Source organism: Hevea brasiliensis, chromosome 11 (assembly GCF_030052815.1).
Source record: "Hevea brasiliensis isolate MT/VB/25A 57/8 chromosome 11, ASM3005281v1, whole genome shotgun sequence".
Lineage (NCBI taxonomy): Eukaryota > Viridiplantae > Streptophyta > Magnoliopsida > Malpighiales > Euphorbiaceae > Hevea > Hevea brasiliensis.
Genome location: NC_079503.1, coordinates 8682200 through 8709405, shown reverse-complemented (window position 1 = coordinate 8709405; position 27206 = coordinate 8682200). Strand labels below are relative to the sequence as shown.

The following is a 27206-nucleotide window of genomic DNA, read 5'->3' as shown; positions in this document are numbered from 1 at the left end:
ATAGATATAATTTTTACAACTACATAAAACTAATGCAATTTTACTATGAAGTACATATCTAACACATGTAACAAACAATTCACTCAATATTTGCACAAGAAGATAATTTGGAGCTACTCATATACCTAGTGTATTACATTAATGTATAATTATGGGAGCTAATCTCTTATACATCTCTCTCAATATAAATCCCACCAGCGAGCTTAACTCAAGTCGGACTTTCACTTAAATCTACATGCGGAGGCAAGTGAAATCAACTCAAAGCCGTGCCTTACCCTAACTTTCCATATTCGTAAGGACCGGGTTCTAGCGAGACTAGCTGAAGTCGTAACCACTCGTCCAATCCATATTTATCATATACCATATATAACACATACAGAGTTTCAAATTATCCTTAGGCCGGCAATTATAAATAATTATCAATAAATAAATATGCAATAATAAAAATGCTCATAGTTTATTCAACTAGGTATGTAATTATATTTATAAAATGCATGAGCATACCAAAACTATAAATGATATTGAGATTACAAAAATAATTAATATCCAACTCACAGACTGGTCGATCCGATTGCAGCTGGTCCAGCTGGAGAGAAGAGAAGCTAGCTGACATTGATCACCTGTATAGACACACTGACCTCTATCAATTTACTGACAAAATTAACTAATTAATTTAATTAAATAAGTAAAAATAATTGCTAAGATCTTACTGAAATTTTGACAGAGTCTATCCTATAACTGAGCCTAACTCCCCTGTAAGAAAATCCAACAACAACAACACATAGGGTCATAGGCCTGTAACAATAATTATAATGCCCATCCAGGACTTACAAGAAACATAATCTAAGCTTAATCATCAAAACTCTAGCTCAAGTCTCTAACTATTTTATCATCCAAAATAATTATTTTTAGCACTTTAAAAATTATAAAAATATTTCTGGAGGTCATTTACATTATCATTGTATTAATTAAATTTATTTTACTTAATTTTACTAAGCCAATAATATTTTACAAATTTAACCAGCTAGCTTAATCAAGGCACAAATTACACAACTTGAGTTAAAGACTACATTTGCAAATTCTGCTATCTGGGACGCATTTGAAATGTCTAAAAATGCTAAAAGGGATTATAAATATGACCATCTTTTGGGACGGCCTGTCGAGTGTCTAGACTAGGTTGAAAACTTAATTCTGAGCATCGGTATGCGACTGCTGATCTGATCGCGCCTAAACGAAACTCATAAATTATTAATAATTACCATATAATTATTTTTAATTTATGAGAATAAAAAAGGCTCAAAAATATCACTAAGTGATTTGGACTATCTAGTGATCGCCTTTTTCGAACAATGTCCAATCGGAGCGAGATTGGTCCCATTCCGAAGGTTTCATCACATTGAGTTCAACGGTGGCATCAAATCGCCAGAAAAATTGTCGAGAAGACGCTGCCATGCCCATTTTCTCTCATATTTCTCTCGTTGGATCTTCTCTCTCTAACCACCACAAGAGGTGAGGCTGGTCGGGTTTTGAAGCTTGCTGTGCCATGAATTGAACGAGCTCTACCTTGCCATAAACAAATGCCAGATGACGTCAAAATGAGGCTTGAAAGTTGCTGCCTCAACACATGCATCCCCCTCTCTGTCTCTTCATTGTAGTGGTTGTGGGAGTTCTTGCCGGCGTCCATGGCTGCTGGAGGATGGCCAATCATGCTAAGGTTGCTTGGGGGCCTCGCCAGCGCTGCTTGTCCACCAGAAAATAAGAGAAGCTGGGAAGGGGAGAGTGGCTAAGTGAGGGACAAGGGGAGAGAGAAGAAGGGGGGGAAGCTAGGTCTGTTTCGATTTTTTTTTATAGTTTTTTTTTAACTTTTAATTACCTTTTCAATCCTTGAACTTTTTAAGCATATTCAAATAGGTCCAAAATTCTTTTCAATAGGGTTCAATAGTACTTTAATTAGTTTAAATCTATTTTTATAAATAAAAATACAAAAAAAAAAATACTTTAATAGTTGAAATAGTAATATTGAAATAGTATTAAACTTTAAAATATTTTTATAAAATATGTTTGAAATAAATAAAAATCAAAATATTAAATTTTTAATAATAAATAAATTTTAAAATTTTTAAAGGCATTATACTAAAAGTTGTTTTTTGTTAATGGTGCGAAACTTTATGAACTATTTTATCATAAAGGTGATTTACAAATGCTAAAATAAAAAATTGATGAAACTATAGGTATTTTTTTGTAATTTTCTTTTTTTTATTTATCTTTGCATATATAAATGTTATGAATGGATAAAAATTGCATTGATGTTCGATAAATTAGATTAAAGATTCTCTATTATTTGTAATTTAATGGCATCCTATAAACTCATCTAATATTTATGATTACTTAAAAATTAACTTGTCTATAGGCAAATATCTTCAAGAACCGTTCTTGAAAATTATATTATCTATCAAGTAAACCGAGGAAGAGTTTTTTAAGAAATTGTGAAGAAAACTTTTCTTCTAAATTATGAAATTCCATCAATAAATTAAAAATAATAGCCCTATAAGGCTATAATCTCCATCAAAAGGAGAAAGAAATTAACAAATTCGTGAAAAAATCATGTATCTCAAGTAACTACTCTTATTAATTAAGAAAATAATTAAAAAAATAAAATAATTAAAAAAAAAAAGGGAACAAATGGCCACTGTCGTTAGACCGACAACAGCCCTTGAAAATAAGGAAGGTGGAGCTTGCAGAGAGAGGGGAAAGGGATGTGTGTTTCGCAACCTATGTTTTAATAATTCAAATAATAAATTAATTAGGGTTTAAATATTATAATACTTTATTTAAATAATTCACAAATTTGATTTAATATTTATACAACTTTAAATATATTTTGTAGTATATATTATAATCAAAGAATAAAATTTAACTTAAATATATATAATTAAAATATTAAATTTAACTTAAATATATATAACTTAAATATATAATTCACAAGAGCTTGGTATCACAGCGAGTGCGAATATTGCGAATATTATAAATAAATATTATTATTTTAATAAATATATTATTATAATAAAAAAATAATTTTTCAAAATGAAACATAATAAAAAATATTTTTATTAATATTAAAATTTTTAATATTATTATAAATAATTATTATTACAAAAAATATTTTTATCAATACATTTTATCAATAATTAGTATTAATTATTGCATCTGTAATTATTATGTCATTAACCATTGTTCTTACAACGTTAAGTCTCACATTCATCCGTATTAAATACATTTTTAAAATTAATAAATTTCTTATTTAAATTTATAATGATAATTGATCAAAATTTAAATATATTGAAAATTTAATTATGTCGAATTTTATTATGAAAAACTATAATTCGTTTAAGCTAATATTGGAGTTTTTTCTGAGTCCAATTGGTGTTTTTTTTTTTTTTTTTTTCATCAAGAGATATATCTCCGTTATTAACTAATCAAATTAATTATTTCCTGAGCTCCGTAATAATCTAAAAATTAAGGGAGTCAGATAGTAACATATGAGTTTTTTCTCAAGTTCGATTAGTGCTTTTTTTCTTTTTTTTTTTTATCAAGATATATCTCAGTTATTAGCCGATCAGACTAATCACTCTTTAGACCCTCACAATAACTTGAAAATCATAAAAGTCAGATAATGAATTGTAAAACTCTGAGTCCAATGTTACACTTACGGTTCTCAACTTATAAATTAATACCAAAGAGAAAGAGGAGTCGATTTTTTGATCCTAAAAATTTTGATTATTTATGTTATGTTTGGGTAGAAAGAAAATAAGACGTGAATGAAATTTGTGAAAAAATTAATCTTATTTTTCTTTTAATTTATATTTAATTGAATAAAAAAAATAAACAAAAATTAAAAGAAAAATATTAAAAACTTATATATCAAATCAATAATAAATATATCACCTAAAAAAATATATCTTTGCAAATGATGTGAAGCATGTAGTTTTTATTGTCATGGAAAAAATTACAGAGTTAAAATTTAAAAAAAAAGTGTAATCCTAAAAAAATAAATTGTAATTTGTCAAAAACTTAATATTTTATTTGCAAATTACTCAAATGAATTATTATTTTTCAAAAAAGTAAACTTTATAACCTTCTTCTACTCGAGGCTATCTCAATCATGAGAGGGCAATTGAGTGTTGTTAACTGTGATAATGATGAACGGATGACGTTTGGGTAAGGATGAGCAAATCAAATGTGGGTGTAATAATGACGTCAAATGTATTCATAATTTTTCTTTTTCTAGTTACGTTTTACCTTGGTAAAGTCTTAATTATTTCGAATCTACACACCCAACACTTTATCACGTTTAGTCACAATTCTTTTAATAAATGTTCTGTGATAAAAATCTTATAATTAATGCTATTGATTAATAATTTAGAGGATTTTAAATTCTTATAATCTTATAATTATAGATGAAAGTAATAAATCAATTAGTTTTAACTTAGTGATAAAGGTGACGATTCGAGTCAATGAATCGTGTTCATTTTATGTTAATATGCAATACGAATATAATTAATATTGATATAAATATGACATGATTAATAAATTGTATTAAAAATTTAAACACAAAACTTTTATTATATGGGTTACATTATATGACATAATTAATATTAAATTATATTAGATATATTCAATACGACACGATTTATTTAACACAAAATGATTCATTTAGCATAATTTGACACGATTTAATCTATTTAACATGTTATATAAGTGGATTCATGAGTTATGATGGATCAAATAGATTAGTGAGTCACGAGTCAACACGTGACACATATATTAAATCGTGTTATAAACGTATCAATTCGAGTTAATAAATTAATCCGTAACACGACATGATTATACCCATATTATAAATAAGTCAATACGAACACTAATAAATCTAACCTAAACTCTATATTTTTATATCGTGTTCATATCACGTTTGTGAGTCATATCTAAAATTGTGATTTGGACATGTGTCATGATCGTGAGAGCTTTACATTCTCTTTATATATATGCAAATTTAAAGGTCATAGGCGGTAGAATATATAATAAAATTTATTTATTAAATATATAAATTTTATATATTTATATTTTAAATTATAATATATTTAATTTAGACAAAAATTTTCTAACGGTATATGTTTTACATATTAAACCATTAACATCAACGCTAATGATAGGGGTTATTAACTACTTTTGAAAATTAAAAAAGGGAACAGTGCGTCTCTTCTTTCTTGCTTTCCTTGTGTTTGTTGGGCCTTTTCCTGTGAGATGATAACGAATGATCTCAGGAAAGTTGAAACATACCATGTTGGGTTTGGGGTCCTTGGAGACCCTGTGGGTCTCTTGTCTACCTTCATCCTTCAGTTACGGTTTTCTTTTTCACATCAAAGGACTTGAAGGGCTTGTATAACCACCTGACTGGGACTGTGAGGGAGTCAAATTTGTAAATCGGAAAACCATTAGAGTCTACAATGGAAAAAACAGAAAAGAAAAACTCAGTCAAACAACATTTTATAATTACATAATAGTCCCTGCCAAGCATTTATCTTTCTACTTCCACCCACATTTGTCAGAAAACAGTAGAATTACATTACCTTACCCGTTTGAGCAAAGCTAGCTGCAAAAAACCAAAAGAGAAAGTGACCTATGATTTGCATTGGCATTGCCTATCCTGTTATTGCTGCCAAGAGAGAGAAAAAAAACCAACCCAATAAAAATGTAGAGAGAGAAAGTTATCAAGAAGAGAGAGAAGAGGGAGAGAGAAAGTTGCAGGTTTTATTGCAGAGCTCTTGCAGAGTGACTATTTTAACTTTATCTGTGAAATAATTCTCTCTCTTTCTAGCTGTTGCTATTTCCTCTCTCTCTCTTTCTCTGTTTCTTTCTCTCGCAGTTGTAGCTTTGGTACTGAACAACTCAATGAGAGCACTGTATCTTACAGGCCTATCTTGCCAGACCGATGTGATTGAACAAGCAAAACTATAAGCCACTGCTCTCTTCTTCTTCTCTATTATAGATACCCAAAATTTAAAAAAGAAACAAAAAACAAAAGAAAAAATAGAACCCCTTCTCTCCCTTCATAACTTCACTGCAGTAGCTACATTCAATGCCGGCGACTTCAACGAGAACTTTAACTATTTCTTCTCCTTCCTTTTTTTCTTATTTCGAGTTCTAACTGAAGGGAAAAGGCTAAGCTTTTGGGTCAGTGGTGCTTAGACGTTGTTGTGCAAGAGTTGGAAGGGATGTGTAGTGTGGTTTGAAAATAGGGTCTTTTTAGGAGGGTAATTATGGCATTTTGGGTGAAATTTGTCCTCCTGGCTCTTCTCCTTGGCTTGGGTTTTGGTGCTGTGGATTCCGACGACGGTGAGTTCTTTTTCTTGTTGGCTATAGCGAAACGGGTGCAGGAAAGTAGAAGTTGGTTGCCATTTTTATTTTGTTCCGTCTTGATATCAGCAACTGTACATGAGCTATTTTTTAAACCTCAAGTTGTTGTCAACGTGGGTAAGGTTGACAAAGGTCCAAGCGTATGACACTTTCTTTTCTTTAAAGGTTTCATGGATTTTAAATAAGCCTTATGCTTTGAATTTTTTATGGTGAGTAGACACCAGGCTTTTGGTATTTTTAGAGCTTCATTATTGGTTGTGCAATCTATAATGTATCTTTTTCTGTGTGTTGCTTGTATTGATACTGACACTGGTGGTGTTATGTTTTGAAGGAGCAACGCTATTGGAGATAAAGAAGTCATTTAGAGATGTAGACAATGTTCTATATGACTGGACAGACTCCCCATCTTCATCTTCAGACTACTGTGTTTGGAGAGGAGTCACTTGTGATAATGCCACCTTCAATGTCATTGCTCTGTGAGTCTATTTTTTATTTTTCATATTTTGGCTCTGAATGTTACCATAAACATTTGTTTTTGGCTGTCAAAAGTTGATCTTTTATTTCTCTTCCTCATTGGTTGTTTTTGTGGTGTTCTAGTAATCTGTCAGGTTTGAATCTTGACGGGGAGATTTCGCCTGCAATTGGAAATCTCAAAGACCTGCTTTCTATGTAAAGATTCCTACTTCTATACCTTCATTTTGCAACGTAGGTGTTTGGGTTTTTTTTTTTTTTGTTTGGGGGGGGGGGTTGTGGGAAGCAGGAAGTTCTGTGTTTCCTTTTTAACTCTTTTTTGTTTTAATTTAGCACAATCGTTAGTTTTTGTTGGAAATTTCTTCCCCAAGAGAGCAACTTGTTGAACACGTAGTGTTAGAACTCTCTTTCAGATATTCTTCATAATTTGCTTTCAAAGACTTTTGAGTCTAGGCAATTTTTTTTGCTTATGGGCATGAAGTTTACTTGGGTTAAAGTCAAAATTAATTGTCATTCTATATTCTTCCACCAGCGATCTCAGGGGAAATCGTCTCTCTGGGCAGATCCCTGATGAGATTGGTGACTGCTCATCTTTGAAAAGCCTGTAAGTTCTGCATTTGAAACAGACTAAAAACCATATAGTTACTCCGATGTGTGACAATTGTTCTGGTCTTTGTTAGTTCAGTTAATTGATTTTGGGTATTGTTAGGGACCTGTCTTTTAATGAGATATATGGAGACATACCGTTTTCAATTTCAAAGTTGAAGGAACTAGAATTTCTGTAAGTAACTTTGCAAATATTTTTCTCTGTGTTTGAGAACTGTGGATCATTGCTTCTCTCCATCGCTATTGTGAACTTCATTTGCCACTGCATGATTCTCAGGATTTTGAAGAATAATCAATTGGTTGGGCCAATTCCATCCACTCTGTCTCAGGTTCCAAACTTGAAAGTTTTGTAAGATTCTAAGTTAACTTCCTCAATTTTTTCTTTATTTCTAATCAAATTTACTACATCCGGAATTCATATTTTCTGATCACTATTGCAGAGATCTGGCACAGAATAAACTCAGTGGTGAGATACCTAGATTAATATACTGGAATGAAGTATTGCAGTATCTGTAAGAAATGTCCATTTTAATTTAATTCGCACATTTTCTATTGCATGGTATCCTATTCTCTCTTGAATTTGATCCGAGCATCTTTTTCCTTCCCTAAACTCCCTAGTGGTTTACGGGGAAACAATTTGGTGGGTACACTTTCTCCAGATATGTGCCAACTGACTGGGCTATGGTATTTGTAAGTTTTCATTACCAAATGCTTTTGCTCTAGGAACTCAAGACTGTTATTGCTTCGTGGTTTATCATGTGCTCTGCCTAAATAACGTAGTTTCTGCTAATCATTGTAGTGATGTAAGAAACAACAGTTTAACTGGGAGTATTCCTGAACTTATAGGCAACTGTACTTCCTTCCAGGTCTTGTATGTACTTCATCCAACTCAAGGGACTTTAATACTTAGAATGCCTTATGTAGTTAATTGAAAGTTTATTTATTATTTACTTTCCATTGGTAGGGACTTATCTTACAACCAGCTAACAGGAGAGATTCCATTCAACATTGGGTTCTTACAAGTGGCCACATTGTATGTTCCTTAAATTCTCTTTGCTTTTGTGAATGCTAATTATTTACGAAGGGTTCTTACACCTCATTTTACTGGTTAGATCGTTGCAAGGTAATCAGCTTGGGGGGAAGATCCCATCAGTGATTGGGCTAATGCAGGCACTTGCTGTATTGTAAGTGCTGTTAATAACTTTTTATCTTAACTTTAGAAGTTTTCTGAGTATGACATTATCAAAAGACAAGCTTTGTGGATTTATTTGAACATTATTATTTATTCGTTCTTTACATTTGCTCCTTTATTTTTGAAGAGTTTGTGCCTCTTATGCCAATGCTTTTCCTTGTGTCTAAAGCAGAGATCTAAGCTGCAACATGTTGACTGGGCCTATCCCTCCTATTTTGGGAAATTTGACTTACACAGAGAAACTGTAAGTACGTGGTTGCTAGTTTTGCGCATTATGATTCTTGGCTGTAAGTTGTCAAACATCACAAACAAATCTGTCTTGATGTCAGCTTAGAATTGCTGCATGCCAAAGAACTATTATCATTTTTTTTTTAATTATTTTAGTCTTGTATTCTAATTGATTATTGATGTTCTTTACATGCTAAATCTATTGTTGATTGGAATGATCATATTTTGTAGGTATTTGCATGGAAATAAGCTGACTGGATCGATTCCCCCTGAGCTTGGGAATATGACACGGCTACACTACTTGTATGAGCATTTTTCCTACACTTTTTTTGGAGCTTAATTGATTTTCTTTTTGAATTGCATGTCTAAGAAGTGCAGTAGTCATTTGCATGGTCAAATGCATTCTGAGAACTTCTTGGCTTTCTTTATAATTACTTCTGTAGCCATTTTGACATCATTTTTTAAGAATATCATAACAGTCCCAGATATTTCACTAAATGATTCTCTGCCCTTTTCTGTTTATTTACCATCGTGTGATGGTTGGATTACATGATGCAATATATGCATATGTATTCCTCTATAGTCCTAATTGTGAACCAAGGTTGTAATGGAGAAGTAGCTGTTAAACAAAATTTTTTCTTTTAGGCATTCTCATAATGGGCGACTCCATACATAGTTTTTTGTTCTTTTTATTTGTATGCAGTGTTTATGAGCATATTTGGTTTTTGGTTTAGTTTAATTACATTTGATTTGAGAACTTGGGGATCTGCATCATTATGGCTTATAAAATATTGGCTGTGATGTGTGTTTTTGAGAATGCCATGTTTTCTTCATGATGGATATGTGGAAAGTATATCAGTATTTGATGGATATCACTATTTGAAGTGGTGCTCTGCCCTTTCAGGGAATTAAATGATAATCAACTCACGGGGCGCATCCCAGCAGAGCTTGGAAAACTCACTGACTTGTTTGATCTGTATGTTGTGTTATTCTGAAGGTTTGATTTTAGTGCTTCCTGTACGAGTTACTAATGCAATATTCTTACAGAAATGTTGCCAACAACCACCTTGAAGGGCCTATACCTGATAATCTCAGCTCGTGCACAAATCTCAACAGCCTGTAAGGATTTAACCTTTTTCCTGTGACTTTCTGTTGAAGTCTTTAACCACTTTTAGATGGCTGTTAAAAATTCCATTTGATTTTAGCAATGTGCATGGTAACAAGTTGAATGGAAGTATCCCGCGTGCTTTTCAAAGGCTAGAGAGTATGACATATTTGTAAGTCTGGTCCATGGTCCGCCAAAACTTTTGCATTATTATGAAATTTTAAATTTTCAGTTTGTATCCTTGCATATGAGTTGCTCAGCAATGTTTTTAATTATGTAAATGTAACTCTAAGTTCACACAATTTCACATTGATTCTTTGTTTTGACCTCTCAGGAATCTCTCCTCCAATAACATTAGGGGTATTGTTCCTATTGAGCTATCTAGGATTGGTAATTTGGATACTTTGTAAGTATTGACTGCTCAAGTTTTCTACTATTTGTCATTTTAGTATTGATTGCTCCTTCCTTACCTTGCCCACTTGCTCAGGGATATTTCTAATAACAAAATTGGTGGGTCCATTCCTTCTTCACTTGGTGACTTGGAACATCTCCTAAAGTTGTGAGTTCATATGCCAAGTAATTCCAGCATCTTAAAAAGTTTCTCTTTGCTGATGCCCATTTTTTTTGTGATAGGAATTTAAGTAGAAACCAACTATCAGGAGTTATTCCAGCAGAGTTTGGTAACCTGAGAAGTGTTATGGAGATGTGAGAAATCATTTAATGTTTTGAATGATACATATGGAGCTTACTTTGGCCCTTTCTAATTTTGTGTTCCATGTGGCCTTGTAGAGATCTTTCAAATAATCATCTTTTGGGAGTGATTCCTGACGAACTTAGTCAACTTCAAAACATATTCTCATTGTAAGCTGGAATTTCTGGCCTACATAAACTGTAACCTCATGCTAATTCTGAACATTTGGCTTTTGTTTTTGTTTAATAGCCTTGTTATCATAATTATTTTATTAACAAGTTTTAGAGCTATTGGAACAGATCCCTTAACTGCAATTAATTAGGATTTTGACTGCCTCTGTTGATGTGTTATTTGTCATTATTTTGCTCATAGTTTCAATTATGGTTTAAATTTTTAATGCAAAATATTGCAGGAGACTTGAAAATAATAATCTTTCAGGAGATGTTACGTCTCTGATCAACTGCCTCAGTCTCACTGTCTTGTAAGTGTACATACTGGAATATATCCTTTTTTTCTGACTGACGCATGAATGTTTAATTAAAGGGGCTGAGATTACACAAACAAAATTAATCTAAATGCATGATGCAGGAATGTTTCCTACAACAACCTAGTTGGTGTAATTCCTACAAGTAATAACTTCTCAAGGTTTCCACCTAACAGGTTAGAAGGTTTGCTAAATTGTCTAAATTCGCACAGCTCAAAGTTATTTGATTTAACTGTCTGAATGTTTCTCCCAGTTAGCCTTTCAAGACTCCCATTAAACTGATAGAACTTTTTGTGCAGTTTTTTCGGAAATCCTGGTCTTTGTGGCTATTGGCTCAATTCTCCTTGCAATGAGTCTCATCCAACAGAACGAGGTATTCATGGCCGTAAATTTTATTTTATCAATGCTAGGAGAGTAGCCCGCTGCTTTTAAGATTATATTTTTTGGTTCATTTCTGTGGAGAATAAAAAAAACACTGTTATAAACCTTAAATTATTTTGTCGTATCATGAGTAGCACATTCAACATCAGAATACTTTGCATGAGATTAAAATGCTAGGATCTTTTATGCTGACAACATAGGAAATTGCACTTACCAATATGCATCTGCTAGCACTAATTGTTTTATTATGAAGGGAATAAATTCAGCCCTCCAAATATTAAGGCCTTCTAGTTGCAATGCTGAAGAAACAGGATTATTATTATTATTTTCTTGCCACTGTCTATGCAGTTACAATTTCTAAAGCTGCTATCCTTGGCATCGCACTTGGAGCCCTTGTAATTCTTCTAATGATCTTAGTAGCAGCATGCCGACCACATAATCAAATGCCTTTTCCTGATGGATCACTTGACAAACCAGGTACTTTCAAAAATTTATATGATATTGTGCTGATCAAGTTGAATAACTTTGGGCTGTGGATGAGGTTTTTGTTGAGTCATTAGATTGAGATGTGCTGCACCTCCCAATATTAGAGATTTATTTCTCTGTTAAACTGACCAAATGTTCTTAACTATCTTATGGATCTTTCTCTTTGCAGTAATCATCAGAAAGTAAAGAGTATAAGAAATGCTTATTATGTTGCCTTTTTTTCCTGAATCAAATTATAACCAGACAAATTTTGATCACCTGTCAAATAGCCAATATTGATTATTCTATGCCTGTTGAACAAGCAGTTACTTATTCGACACCAAAGTTAGTGATCCTTCACATGAATATGGCACTCCATGTGTACGAGGATATCATGAGGATGACCGAGAATTTGAGTGAGAAGTATATAATTGGTTATGGTGCATCCAGCACTGTGTACAAATGTGTCCTTAAAAATTGCAAGCCAGTGGCTATCAAGAGGCTCTACACTCACTATCCTCAGTGCTTGAAGGAATTTGAGACAGAACTTGAGACGGTTGGAAGCATCAAGCATCGGAATCTGGTTAGCCTACAAGGATATTCCCTGTCCCCTTCTGGCAACCTCCTTTTTTATGATTATATGGAAAATGGCAGTCTCTGGGATCTCCTGCATGGTGAGTTTGAGTTTCCCTAGGCAGATCTAATGCCATGGTATCTTTATTTTGGATCCTTATTTTGTGTTGTTCCTGTATTTTGCTTTTACGTACTCTTAATCCATCCCTGATTTTCTTCAAGGCATTTGGTTGAGTCCACATGGAAAACTTTTGAAAATGTCAAATTCTAGTTAAATCTTATGTGAGTAGGCTTGTGGGACTATGGAAATGAGTTACTACCTAGTGGATGCCAAATTCTTGTGATGACATGTAGCTTTTGTCTCAGGCCCTACAAAGAAGAAGAAGCTTGACTGGGATGCTCGTCTTCAGATAGCTCTAGGAGCAGCTCAAGGGCTAGCATATCTACACCATGATTGTAATCCCCGCATCATTCACAGGGATGTGAAGTCATCAAACATTCTGTTGGACAAGGATTTCGAGGCTCATCTCACTGATTTTGGCATTGCAAAGAGCTTATGTGTGTCAAAATCCCATACTTCTACATACATAATGGGTACCATTGGTTATATAGATCCTGAGTATGCCCGCACCTCCCGACTTACAGAAAAGTCTGATGTGTACAGTTTTGGGATTGTTCTACTTGAGTTGCTGACTGGAAAGAAAGCAGTTGACAATGAATGCAATCTTCATCAACTGGTTTGTATTCTTTTTATCTTTGTTTTCTTTTTATCTTTGTTTTCTTGTTATCTTTGTTTTCTTTGTTTTCCTCTTCTTGGTACTGGAAATATCTTTTAAAATGTTAAACTTAAAATGTAATTTATGGCAATACAAGGATTTGGAATTGCAAATAAAGATTTATTGATTTCTCCACCATCTTTCTTTTTGTCTATATCAGATATTATCCAAGACAGCCAACAATGCTGTTATGGAAACTGTCGATCCTGAGATCACAGCTACTTGTACAGATCTAGGAGCTGTAAAGAAAGTTTTTCAGCTTGCTCTTCTATGTACGAAGAGGCAGCCATCTGACCGGCCGACTATGCACGAAGTGACACGGGTCATTGGGAGCCTTGTGCCATCCCCTGTTCCACCAAAGCAATGCAGCCCAGCCCCACCTGCAGCAGTCCCATCTGCCAAAGTTTCTTGCTACATGGATGAGTATGCAAATCTCAAGACTCCACACATGGTGAATTGCCCCTCCATGAGCACTTCAGATGCACAACTTTTCCTGAAATTTGGAGAGGTAATTTCCCAGACCAGTGCAAGGAATATTCAAGTATCATCATAATAGGATAATTAGATATCCCAACATTAAGTATTGGGCTAGTGGATACCTTTTTTTAAACGTTTTGGTGAGGGGTATTAGGCTGATGAGTGTGGAAAATGTGTACAAAGATTTGGTATCAATTATTGTAGCTAGGGAAAAGGGCTTACTTTACTGAAAAATCTGAAAGGTGCTAGTACCAGAACGCGTATGTATGCTTTTGCGGTTGTACCATATGAAATCATTTCTGCAATTTTGTCATTGTCCCAGAGGGACCACTGGTGGCTTTACAGGGTCAGAGGCAGGCTCTGGCCTCTGTTAAGTAAAAAGGCCAGTTGGGTGTAGCAGTGCATTATATGCTCGAGCAGCAATAATTCACTGGTGAGCCTTTAACTTGCTGGGCTGTATAGGTATGTCTAGTTCGGACGTTTTGACCAGTACCGAGTAGAGTTTACTGCCATTGCAGACCAATGACACCGTATTAAATTGTCCATTGCTAACATTGGCTGGAATTAATTTAATTCTCTAGCAGCTGAGATTTTTAAGTTTTGCCCAAAATTCAAGTTTGGTTACAAATCAAAGATGTGTCATTATCTTAACCAAAAAGCTTCAGTAACCATTTAGTTTCACCCTGGCTTGAAAACAGATATGGCATGGTTCAAGAACAAGATCATTTCAAGTTCAATCTATTAAACTTACTATAAATTCCAAATATTGCATTTTATATTACATAAAAATCCATAAAATTGATAAAAGTCATAAATTGGTAATTTGATCGGTTAGATTTTTTCAATTTTATTTTTATGAAAATAATTGAAGGTTTATTTATTATTATTATTTTTTTATTACTCACCCTAATAAAATGCAAACCTCAAACTCTAGTCATTTTCTAGTTAGGCATTGGACTTACCTGGCAACATCAATCCGCAATGCAATCGGAAAAGTATCTTAAAGGAAAAAAAGTACTTAAATTAGATAAACATAAAGCTTAATCACTTCCTTTCTTTTATTTGGAGAATTTTGTCTTGCATAAATTTATTATTGAAGCATTTATTTATAAATTTGTTTTAAAATTTAATATATTTGTTGTAAATTAAAATAAATAATTTAGTATAAACCATTAAGTAGCATAAGCATCCGCTTTGAGATCTAATTTTCCATTAATGAACCTTTTTATGTCACTTAAAAAAAAGTGGAAAAAAAATGTGTTATAACTAGCATGCAAATTTAAGGTATACACACAAATCGTACAATCACATAGTTTAAAAAAAAAAGAGAAGGATAATAACATAAGATTTAACGTGATTCAACCGTAAGGTTTACGTCCACAGAGAAGACAAGAGAAAAAAGTTCCACTATAATGAAAAGAGCAAGATACAATTAATCAGAACTCTCAAACCCTAACCTCAGTGTGTTTTCCGAATATCTCACAACTCTACCGCTACCATCACAGATCTCACTTTTAATCCCAATCAAGTCGCAGCGCGAAAACTGTCAGTCCGATCATAATTCAGATCCATGAAAAACATATCTAAATTTCAACCTACAAAAATAACAATTCTTCCTTTGGCTTGAATTCCCTTAATCATCAACAAAATAACCACAAACACTCTGTCTTACAATATGCCCTCATAAGAGCATTACTGAGCACTTCAAAAACCAACCAAGTCTAGGCAATGCCTAAACTTGCTGACTGGGACTCCCTTGGTCATCATATTTGCTGGATTATCATGTGTAGAGACTTTCTGTATAACTACAGTCCCCTTAGATACAATGTCTCGAATGAAGTGATATCCGATATTAATGTGCTTAGTTCACTCATAGTACATCTGATTCTTTATAAGGTGTATTGCACTCTGGCTGTCACAAAATACTGTTACCTTGTTTTGTATTAGCCCAAGATCACCCACCAAATCTTGTAACCATAAAGCTTCGTTTACTGCTTCTGCTAAGGTCATATATTCAGTCTCTGTGGTAGACAAAGTAACTGTAGCTTGTAATGTTGCCTTCCAACTGATAGCACTTCCAGAAAGAGTAAATAAATAACCTGTCAAAGATCTCCTCTTGTCTAAGTCTCCTACAAAATCTAAATCTACATAGCCAACAATTAAATCAATCATCTTAGCCCTGTCAAATGTCATACTAACATCTGTAGTACTCTTCAAATATCTCAAAATCTATTTCACTGCCTGCCAATGCTCTTTCCCAGGACACGCCATGTATCTACTCTCAACACTTACTGCATGTGAAATGTCAGGTTGGGTGTATACCATAGCATACGTGATGCTACTAACAGCACTCAAATAGAGAACGCTAGACATGTGCTCCATCTCCTCATCTGTTTTTGGTGACATGTCTGCAGATAACTTGAAATGGGCAGCAAACGGAACAATCATAGGCTTAGCTTTATTCATGTTGAAATGCTTAAGCACTTCCTCAACATAGGCTTGTTGAGACAAGAAAAGCTTCCCAACACTTCTATCCCTAGTAATTTCCATTCCCAATATCTTTTTTGCAACACCCAAATCCTTCATCTCAAACTCATCACTAACTGCTTTTTCAGAATGTTAATTTGTGACATGTTTTTAGCAGCAATAAGCATGTCATCCACATGCAATAGTAGATAAATAAAGGAATCATCTGAAAGCTTCTTATGATACACATAACTATCTTATGAACTATGATTAAAGCTATTACGAACCATGATTGTATCAAATCTTTTGTACCACTGCCTAGAAGACTATTTCAGACTATATAAAGATTTCTTAAGCAAGCAAATACGATTCTCCATACCTGGAAAGACAAATCTCTTAGGCTGACTCATATAAATTTGCTCCTCCAACTCACCATAAAAAAATGTTGTCTTCACATCTAGTTGCTCAAACTCTAGATCATGAAGAGCAATCATAGCAAGTAAGACTCTGATAGAGTTGTGCTTCACAACTAGAGAAAAAACTTGATTAAAGTCAATCCCCTCCCTCTGAGTAAAGCCTTTTGCTACCAACTGTGCCTTTTATCGAGGTGCTTCAACCCCTGGAGTGCCTTCCTTTTTCTTGAACACCCATTTGCAACCTACCACTTTTTGTCCCTTAGGCAATGTTACAAGCTCCCAAGTCTGATTCTTGTGAAGAGATTTAATTTCTTCACTCATAGCACCGACTCACTGATTTGCATCTGAACAAGAAATAGCTTCTCTATAATTGCTGGGTTCATACACATCAACTATTTCAGCAACTGACAAGGCAAATGCAAATAGATCTGCATATGCATATCTCTGCGGTGGTCTAATATGTTTTCTCTCTCTACCAGTTGTAATGCTATATGATTCCTGTTGCTATTGCTCAGATGCATCCTCTTGTTGATCAGGATCTTGCACGTCATCCTCTGAATCACCAGGCTGAATTGTTGTAGTATCAATATCAAGCTCCACCTGTTCTCTGACACTGTGATCTGATTCTGCTATTGACTTCTCCCTCTGACTATCCAATGAAGCAGACTCATTAAATGTCACATCCCTGCTGATAATTAATCCTGGAGACTTTGGATAATTGCACCACAACCTGTAGCCTTTCACTCCATATGCATACCCTAGAAATATGCATTTTCTTGCCCTCGGCTCAAGCTTACCATCTCTCACACGAGCATAAGCAGGGTAACTAAATACTCTTAGTTGAGAGTAATCAGCAGGTGAATCGGACCAGATCTCAAAAGGAGCTTTGCACTCAATAGTTGTAGATGGAGATCTATTAACTAAGAAACATGTTGTATTAATTGCTTCAGCCTAGAAATCCTTTCCCAATCCTGAATGTGAGAGCATGCTTCGTGCTTTGTCACAAAGCATTCTGTTCATGCGTTCTGCAATACCATTCTATTGTGGTGTCCTTGTACATGTGCGATGTCTCACTATACCTTCATTGCTGCAGAATGCATAGAACTCACGATTGCAAAATTTCAAATCGTTATCAGTTCTAAGACTCTTAACCTTCTTTTCTATCTGCTTCTCAATCATCATCTTCCCCTTTACAAAGGTTGAAAATGCCTCATCTTTTATTTTTAGAAAATACACCACATCATACGAGAGTAATCATTAATCAAAGTCATGAAGTACCTGGTACCACTCTTGGAAGGGATTCTGTTAGGACCCCATAGATCTGAGTGGATATAATCCACTGTTTCTCTGGTCTTGTGCACTGCCTTTTTATTGAATTTCACCCTAGTCTATTTGTCAAACACACAATGTTCACAAAAGTTCATAGATTTTATTTTCTACCTGTCCAACAAATCCTATTTGCTTAACACAGATAATCCTCTTTCACTCATATGACCAAGACGCATATGCCACAATTGAGTCTGATTCTGATTATTGCTTCGGGATGCTACTACAGCTTCCCCTGAAACTGTACTGGCCTGAAGAAAATACAATCCTGAAACCAAACTGCTCTTCATGAGTACCATAGAGCCCTTGCACACTTTGAGAACTCCATTCTCTGCACGGTATCTGAATCCATGAGAGTCAAGTGTCCCAAGAGAAATCAGGTTCCTCTTTAGTCCTGAAACATGCCAATACTCTATAGTTCTGACAACGCCATCAAACATCCTCAATCTGATGTTATCAATTCCTTCAATAAATAATGCACGATCATTGCCCAGAAATACCTTGCCACTCATCTGTTTGTAAGTGATATACTAGTTTCTGTATGGACAAATGTTATAAGTAGCACCAGTATCAAGAATCCAGGAATTTTGTCCATGATCTGAACTCATGGATAAAATTTCTCCAGCGCTGTCATCACCATCACAATCAATAAAACTATCAACTACATTCGCAGAACTTTCTGGATTTTTCCCTTTTTGTTTTTAAACTTGGGACAGCCTTTCCTATAGTGACCTTGCTCTTCGCACTCAAAACAGTTGGCCTTTTTCATTCTTGACTTAGATCTGGTTTTAGATTTCTTCTTGCTGGAAAAACCCTCCCTTGAATGTGTTCTTTCCCTGCTAACCAAACCTTCCCTCTCAAATCTTTCTCTATTATCTAGAAATTTCTTTTTCAAATTCTTCAATTTTAGAGAATTACTAACATCGTCTAGTGAAATACTTTCTTTCCCATACAATAGAGTATCAACAAAGTTTCATAGGAGGGTGGCAAAGAACATAACACAATAAGGGCCTGATCCTCACTATCAATCTCAATATCAATATTCTTTAGGTCCATAATGATTGAATTGAATTCATTCAGATGTTCTTTAATAGGCGTACCTTCGCTCATTCTCAGATTGTAAAGCCTTTTCTTCAGATACAGGTAATTGGTCAGCGATTTGGTAGAATACAACTCCTCTAATTTCTTCCATGCCGCATACGCTGAGGTTTTGCTACCAATCTCGCGTCGGACATTATCAGTTACGCTTATGAAAATTGCACTTAAGGCTCTCTCCTTTAGATTAGCCTTCTCCGCCTCTTTCATACCTTCTAGAAAATTATCCTCGATTGCCTTTCATAGGCCTTGTAGGATCAAGGAAGATTTAATTTTAATCTTCCACAAACTGAAACTCGATCCACCATCAAACTTCTCCGTCTCATACTTCGTTGAAGACGATGCCATCTGTAAAGCCTAGGTTTTGCGCACAAAGCTCTGATACCAGTTTGTTATAACTAGCACGTAAATCTAAGACACACACACAAATCGCACAATTACACAGTATAAAAAAAGAAAAGAAGAATAACACAGGATTTAACGTGGTTCAACAATAAAGTTTACATCAACTGGCAAGACAAGAGAAAAAAGTTCCACTATTATGAAAAGAGTAAGATACAATTAATCAGAACTCTCAAACTCTAGCTCCAGTGTATTTTCTGAATATCTCATAACTCTACTGCAAATGGTAGAATATTACAATATTTATACTGCTCCATACCGTTGGGGCGTTGCCCTCGCATGTGAAAACTTTCGGGTAGGGTCATAATTTGGGTCCATGAAAAACATATTCAAATTTCAAGCCACAAAAATAACAAAATGCATGAAACGCATAAAATATTATAGTGAAAAATGTAAAGGATTAACTGTTAAAAAAATTCATAAGTTTGTTAATTTTTGCAAGTAACCCTAAATTGATGTTTTAAATTCATCCGACCATCAATTAATTGTTAGTATACTTGATGTAAATTTTACATCAGCTGCCATATCAACATTGAATAAGTCATATCAGAAATCCCAAATCAGGTTTAATTATTAGAAAAATCATGAAGTTTGCCAATTTTTGCAATTAAATTCTAAAATTTGCATAGTTGCTAATTAAACATTTACGTTTGATTAATGTCCCAAATTGACATGTGATACGCTATAAAATATTATGAGTCTTTGAATGAATGACAAGTGTACTATGCATAAAAGTCGAAATTATATATGATATAAATAACTACGTACTAAAAGCCTATGTACTCATATAAGAAAATTATGTGCACACCGAATATTGACAGGATTGTATCATGTAAGCAAGTTATAAAAGGGGTTGGATTTCCTTTGCTCGGCCCAACTCCTGAACCCAATCCATAATACAACCACCCTAGGTTAGGTTTTGTCTTTAGTCTTGAATCAAATGTAGTCTTTTAATTTGCCTTCGAGATAGTAGAGCTCGAATGGTCTATGTAACAAAGAGTAGAGAAGCTGTTGGTTTTATTCCTTGGGAAATAATATTCGCAATATGATACACTTGAATTGTATAGATATTTTTAAGCACATTTGTATTCTAAATCATAGCATTTAGACAAGTATTTTCATGCATAATAGTTGATTTCATTAGTTTTCATAAATTCTATTGCCAAGCCCTTAATTCTATGTTTTCTGCATTATTTCAAGTGTTTTGGTGAAGCCCCAAAGGATGGATGTGCATAGGAAAGCCTGGAGAGATAAAAAGACAAAGAATTGCTGCTGATACAAAGTACACGGGTCGTGTAAACTAAGCACCAGACCCGTGTAATTCCCTGTGTCACACCCTACCCCTCTGTAAGGCATAACATGATCCCGTAGTATACCTAATGAATTACCAACTTCGTCTACTGATAACCCATTAAATACACTACAAGGGATTTTAAAACTTTTCTTACTTCTTTTACAGTGGTGAGCACTATTTACAGGTGTTAAAAACATTTTTGAACTGAAGTGATAGAACTAACATATTTGAATTATTTGGAATTTCTGTAAAAATTTTGGCAAAGTGCCATCTGTATTTTGGATAAAACAGTTCTTCAGAAAACCTGTAAAAATCACTTCAATATATTTCCAAATCTCAACTCCAACATTTTCTCAACACAACAGGTTTCTTAACTCAAATTCATAGTAATTTTTCAAAGACTGAGATAAAAGAAATATAATACAATTTTTACAAGCCGAATATAACTCATAATTATTTTACAACTTCAAGGTACAATTTGAATTTACAACTGCTCAAAACCAAAAATAATATGTACATACAGTGGTCATACATTACAGTACAAAATGCAAAATGTTAGTATACTCATTATACCCAGTAGTCTCTCGCTGGAGGTACTAGCAGCCTAGTCAGCTATCACATGTCTGCCTATCTGCATGACAATAATAAAGCTATCATTTGAGACAATGTCTCAGTGGTGCACAACATTAACCAAATACAACTTAAATCACAATTCATAAATCATTTAAATAATGGATACTTAAAACCATAGTTAATTTCAAGACAGTAATTGTCAACAAGAATTTAAACTCCATTTCTCAATATCACAATAAATTTCAATAAGTCAGATCATGGTTGAATTCAAAAGACAGTATATGTCAATAAGAGTTTAAATTCATTTCACAATCTCACAATACATATCAATAAATTACACACAGCTTAATCATGTTTCAAAGTTCAATTCGTCCCAAAAGCCGATGGCTAATGAGGTATTCAATTCGTCCCAAAAGTCAATGACTAATGAGGAATAACATAGCTAGCTAGCAAAAATATAAGTACTCATCCAATTCGTCCTCAACAAGCACACACCTCAACACTTCAGCCAGAGAGGGAATTCAATTCGTCCCACTAGACAAGCTAGCGAGGAATACAATCAATATACATGATAGCTGTGGTTTCAAACCATTTCCAATGCTTTTCAATCAATAAGTATCCATCAATATCATTTAAACAATTTCTCACAGTTTCAAATCGTTTACAATGCTTTTCAAGCAATAAATATCCATTTAAAAACATTTCCACAATTTAAAACAATAATGTACAAATAGTCATAATTCATTTCAATTGAAAAATTCAAAAGAAATAGTTGTTGTGCACAAACCTTTGATAACTGTCTCTTGGTCTGGACTCAGTGTTTCCTTCCCTTTTCCTGAGTCTTTGGTAACTGAGAAACACAATTTGAAGTGTTTCAGTACTAAATTAAATTGTCTCTAACGATAATGTTCGATAATTAATTCATTGAATTCAAATATTTACTTAGTCAACCTAATATGTCGACCCTCGATGCGTTCTAGGTAAATTAAGTTTTAACGTTATTAATATGTCATTTTCGATAGTATTTTAGGGTTGGTACGTTTTACCAAACTCATTTCCTTGTTTAGTGCATTTTATTGCAAATTGTTGGATTCCGGGATACTAGTTTGACCTAGCCGGAAGACCTAGTTCCCTCAGTTTTCGGTCAAAACTACAAACTTGTAGATCTATGTCTTATGGAACGCGGGGCAAAATTTTAGGTCATTCCGAGTTATGTAGACCAAGTTATGGTCATTTTACTATTGCTGGTCAAATGACATCAAATTTGGTCAATTTAGGTCAATTTGGTCAACTTTGGTTCGGCCAGTTTTTGGACCCGAACTTGTGCAAGCTGTTTGACTTGCTTATGGTCATTTCTGGACTTTTGTGTCTTCATAAGACTTGTAGATATGGGTCTTAACTATTCATGGTTAAAATTTCAGGTCAATTGGACCTGTTTTGAGTGAGTTATGGCCTAAACACTAACTACTGCCCAATTGGTAAATTTTCAGGCCTCATTTGCACTTAATCCGAATTGGTCATTTTTCATGCTACCTTGCAAGCAGAATTTTAGTATGCTTTCTCAATGAAAGTTGGCACATTTTGTGCCTAGTTTCACCTCCAATTGGTCTCATACCAATTGGAGTTACACATTTAGAGTTATGGGCTAAAATGCACACTGCCCTTAATTACATTGCTTAAACATCATTTCATTACACATTTACCTTGCTACAAATTCACCTCTCAACCCCATTCTGTTTTGGTACATTACCAAAACCATTTACCACCTTACCTTAAAGTCATTTTGGGCAGAATACAAACATCCTCAACACACCAAATGAAACTCTAATTTATAAAGTCTAAATACAACCACATTTACACATAAACATTTCTAATTCTTACATACACTTTACACAACTAATTTACATACATGTTCATCAACCCTCACTATCACAATTCATCTAACATCTTCATGAATTCAAACACTCATTAAAGAGTCCCAAGGCTGCCGAATTGCTCCACCTTGCCAAAGTTTCACATAACTTCCTCCACTTCAATTTCAAATGCACAATCTTCACATATACATGGAAATAACTTACTAGGACATTAATTCACCCTATTCATCATAAATTCTCATCAAATATATGTATGAATATTTCATTAACATACAACTCCATAGCTGTCCAAAATTGGGTATATCAATAACTCCTCAAAACTTAAAAATTCCTTCACAAAGCAAACACCCATAACATGTATACAAACTTTATCAAAGAAATATTCAAAAACACAAATTTACCTATAGTTGGGACTTGCTAAACCTTGACTAAACTTCTTGATTTTGCTATCAAACTCTTCCTTGTAATGTGGAGGTAAACTTTGATGAAGAAACCTAAGTGTTTAGAGGTGAAATGAAGAGGTTAATGGAGCTTGAAGGCAAAACGGCAATGGAGTTTTCCAATCTTCTCAATTCGGCATGGATGAGAGGATTTGGAGAAGATGAAGTGCAGATTGTGTAATGGACTTACACCTGCCCCATTTAGCTTTTAATTTATTCTATAGTGGTCCACTTACTTCAATTAAACCATTTTATATGTTAAATGTGTTATTTACACAATTTTCACTCCACTTTTGGCTATTTACATTAGGTACCCCCAAATTAATTTTTCATTTTATTTTCTAAGTGTAATATTATTTATTTTTAATGGACATTTAGGTCAAAAGACAATTCGGGATGTCAAATGACCATAATGCCCCTGTTCAGGTTGCATTCCCGATTTTTCGGTAACACCGGGTTTTGTTCGTTTTTCGATTTCTCACTTTTCTTTGTACTAATTATTTAATTTTTCTTTGATATTTCTAATGATATTTATACTTCAATTGATGTCTCTTTAAGTCCTAAAAATATTTTCCAGGGTTCCCCGCAGTCCAGGGCTAGTCAACGGTCCACGCCGTGACTTCCTGCATGATCACCCATCGCTAGGGTTCTCGGCTCGCTTAACTTGGTTACATTTCTTTGCTATTATTTTTCCTTTGTTTTTCTTATATTTTATTTTCTTGTATTTCATTATTTTATGTCTCCTCACTCATAACGAAGTGTAGTTCTAGGCATCCTAGCTGTCCGGATAACACAGGTCACCGGAACAGTAGAACGCACTACCGAACATAGGGGTGTTACACCCTGCTAGAAGAGAGCCAAGAGAATCAATGAGAAACACAAGTACACGGGTCATGTAAGTAGACCCGTGTAATCTGCAGGGACCCATGTAAGTCTCTGCCGGGCGCAAGCTTGAAGAACCGTATGGGAACAAAAGTACACGACCCATATAATCAGGCCCGTGTAGTTGGCACAGACCCGTGTAACTTTCTGTGCCAAAACAAGACCACGCGATTCTCCTCCAGCAAGTTACACGGCCCTATTTTGCGGGACTCGTGTAGTGACACACGGGCCATGTACTATGCTACAGCCTGTTTTCTGACTCGAATTCCCCTCCTGTTTTCTAGTTCGAACGACACTCCTAAAGCCTTTCGGACTCAAAATGACCTAACCCTAGGGCAACCAATATAAATAGAAAAGAAAACACCAGGAAAGCGGTCGGCCACTGTCGTCGGGAATGCTGCTAAAGGTTGCTGTTGTCGTGCTCTACATCAGTACCAAAAGAAGTATTTCAGCTGAAGCTTCACAAGATCAAAGCTGAAACTCTCTTTGGTTCCTTCATTTCATCTCCTTAGATAGAATTTTATTACTTTATTTCTTTTGCATAACTCTCCATTTTTATTGTTTTTACTTTTTATCATGACATTTGCTGAACTCACCATGAGTGAGTAGTTTTCTTGTTATGGATTTGGGAGAGTAGCTCTTATAATTATTATTATGGATGAACACTGAGTTTTATTTATTGGATTTGAGATTTGTTTCTTGATTTAATTTCTTGTGATCTTAATACATGCTATGTGTTGGTATCCACTTAGTTATGATTATAAATGTTAATTGAAGGACTGAAAGGTGAAGATTAATATTAGAAAATCAAGATCTTAAACCTAGGAATTCTGACCTAGACATAGGCTGATACCTTTGTGGAACCTAAAAATTAGTCAAAGGTCTTAAAGGATTTTAATTGATTTGATCACCACGAAAGTAGAGTTCGAGTTAATTAGAATACACCCTAGATGCCTTGAGAGAGGATCTAGGATAGCTTAGGACTAATTTCCATCAAGAAAAATGATCCTTAATTCAGTAAATAAACGAGATAACATCCCTAGTATGATTCAAGTGTGAAATCTTAATTTCAGAATTGCTTCAAATAAATCATTTCGTTTTAAGTTTACCATTTTAGTGTTTAAAGTTAACAAACTTCGTTCCCTAAGTATTCGATAGCCTAGACAGTCAAGATTTCTGTATAGATTGGTACTTGCTAAACAAAATTTCTCGTGGGAATGATACTCTACTTATCACTTTATTACTTGTTAGCGATACGTGCACTTGCGGTAATTGTAAAATAGCAAAACAAGTTTTTTGCGCCGTTGTTGGGGAATTTTATTTTTAGTAATATCAAGCGATAGGCGATTTAGCTGATTTAGGCAATTATATTTATTATTAATTTTATTTTACTAGTTGTATTTCTTTTCTTTTCTCTCAGGTACCCGATCTGGTATATGACCAGAACAATGCCAGAAGAAATTTTGGACTGTGATCCAGAAATAGACAGAACTTTAAAAGCCATCAGAGAGGAAATGAAACATCAAGAGCACGGTTAAGAAGATCCCGAAATGCCAACCATGGCCGATAATGATGATAGACCAAGACTCTTAAGATATTATGGAGCTCCATCTATCCAAGCATTTCAGCCCAGTGTCACTAGACCCATAGTGAAAGCCAACAACTTTGAATTAAAATCAGCATGGCTCCAAATGATTCAACAAACCCAGTTCGCAGGTTCACCAATAGAGGACCCACACTACCACCTCCAGTGTTTTCTTGCCTTATGTGATATATTCAAGATGAATGGAGTGTCTGATAAAGCAATAAGACTCAGAGCATTCCCATTCTCCCTTCGAAACAGGGCAAGGAAGTGGTTACTTTCTCAACCGGCTGGAACATTCACTACCTGGGAAAACCTCTCTCAAGCTTTTATAGTAAGGTATTTCTCACCTGCAAAGACTGTAAAGCTGAGACTTGAGCTCAACACCTTCAGACAAAAGGAGGGAGAATCACTCTATGACGCATGGGAAAGATATAAAGACTTACAGAGGGAATGTCTACACCATGGCATAGAAGATTGGCTATTGGTGCAAAATTTCTATAATGGATTATTACCCTCTACTAGGAGCACAGTTGATTCAGCTGCAGAGGGTGATCTAATGGAGAAAACAGTGCCACAAGCACTTGAACTCCTAGAAAGGGTTGCATACCATAACTATAAGTGGTCAAACAAAAGAGGAAATGCAAGAAGAACTGCAGGAGTCCTAGAAGTAGATGCCTTGAGCATAATAAATGACCAGTTTGATCAGCTCACAAAGAAACTCAAAAAAATGCAAGCCAACATAGTTGGTACAAATAATCAACATGAAAGCAGCTACGAAGGAGGGTACATGAATTCAAAATACAACAATTTCAATGAACCTACAAAATAGATGAACTATGTGAATAATGGAGGAAACTTCAACCAGATACAGCCAAACAATCCGTATTCAAATATTAATAACCCTGGATGGAGAAACCACCCAAATTTCTCATGGTCCAATCAGCAAAACCAGCCAATAAACAAGCAATAAGGGTACAAACCTCCAGCACC

The 27206-nt window shown here is 34.5% G+C and overlaps 1 protein-coding gene and 1 non-coding gene across 2 annotated transcripts; one reads left to right on the top strand and one right to left on the bottom strand.

The window, feature by feature from the left end:
* The first annotated feature begins 5742 nt into the window (after positions 1–5742).
* On the top strand, positions 5743–14168 carry LOC110662242 (LRR receptor-like serine/threonine-protein kinase ERECTA). The gene is made up of 27 exons (XM_021821160.2): positions 5743–6393; positions 6746–6890; positions 7012–7083; positions 7418–7489; positions 7595–7666; positions 7769–7840; positions 7932–8003; positions 8110–8181; positions 8291–8362; positions 8456–8524; positions 8604–8675; positions 8856–8927; positions 9143–9214; positions 9816–9887; positions 9959–10030; positions 10117–10188; positions 10351–10422; positions 10504–10575; positions 10650–10721; positions 10806–10877; positions 11120–11188; positions 11296–11367; positions 11491–11564; positions 11921–12049; positions 12364–12711; positions 12977–13347; positions 13547–14168. The coding sequence occupies exons 1-27, from the start codon at positions 6318–6320 to the stop codon at positions 13937–13939; spliced, it is 2970 nt and encodes a 989-aa protein (XP_021676852.2). The 5' UTR covers positions 5743–6317; the 3' UTR covers positions 13940–14168.
* A 12409-nt stretch (positions 14169–26577) lies between these two features.
* LOC131170828 (small nucleolar RNA R71) lies at positions 26578–26684 on the bottom strand. The gene has a single exon (XR_009141595.1). It is a non-coding gene; the product is annotated as a small nucleolar RNA R71 (small nucleolar RNA).
* Between the last annotated feature and the right edge of the window lie 522 nt (positions 26685–27206).

What these genes read in the sequence shown, in the direction of transcription:
- LOC110662242 (XM_021821160.2), top strand. Translation starts at nt 6,318, where the DNA reads ATGGCATTTTGGGTGAAATTTGTCCTCCTGGCTCTTCTCCTTGGCTTG. An exon ending in TGCACAAATCTCAACAGCCT is followed by an intron (nt 10,031 to 10,116) that starts GTAAGGATTTAA and finishes ATTTGATTTTAG; the next exon opens with CAATGTGCATGGTAACAAGT. An exon ending in CTGAGAAGTGTTATGGAGAT is followed by an intron (nt 10,722 to 10,805) that starts GTGAGAAATCAT and finishes GTGGCCTTGTAG; the next exon opens with AGATCTTTCAAATAATCATC.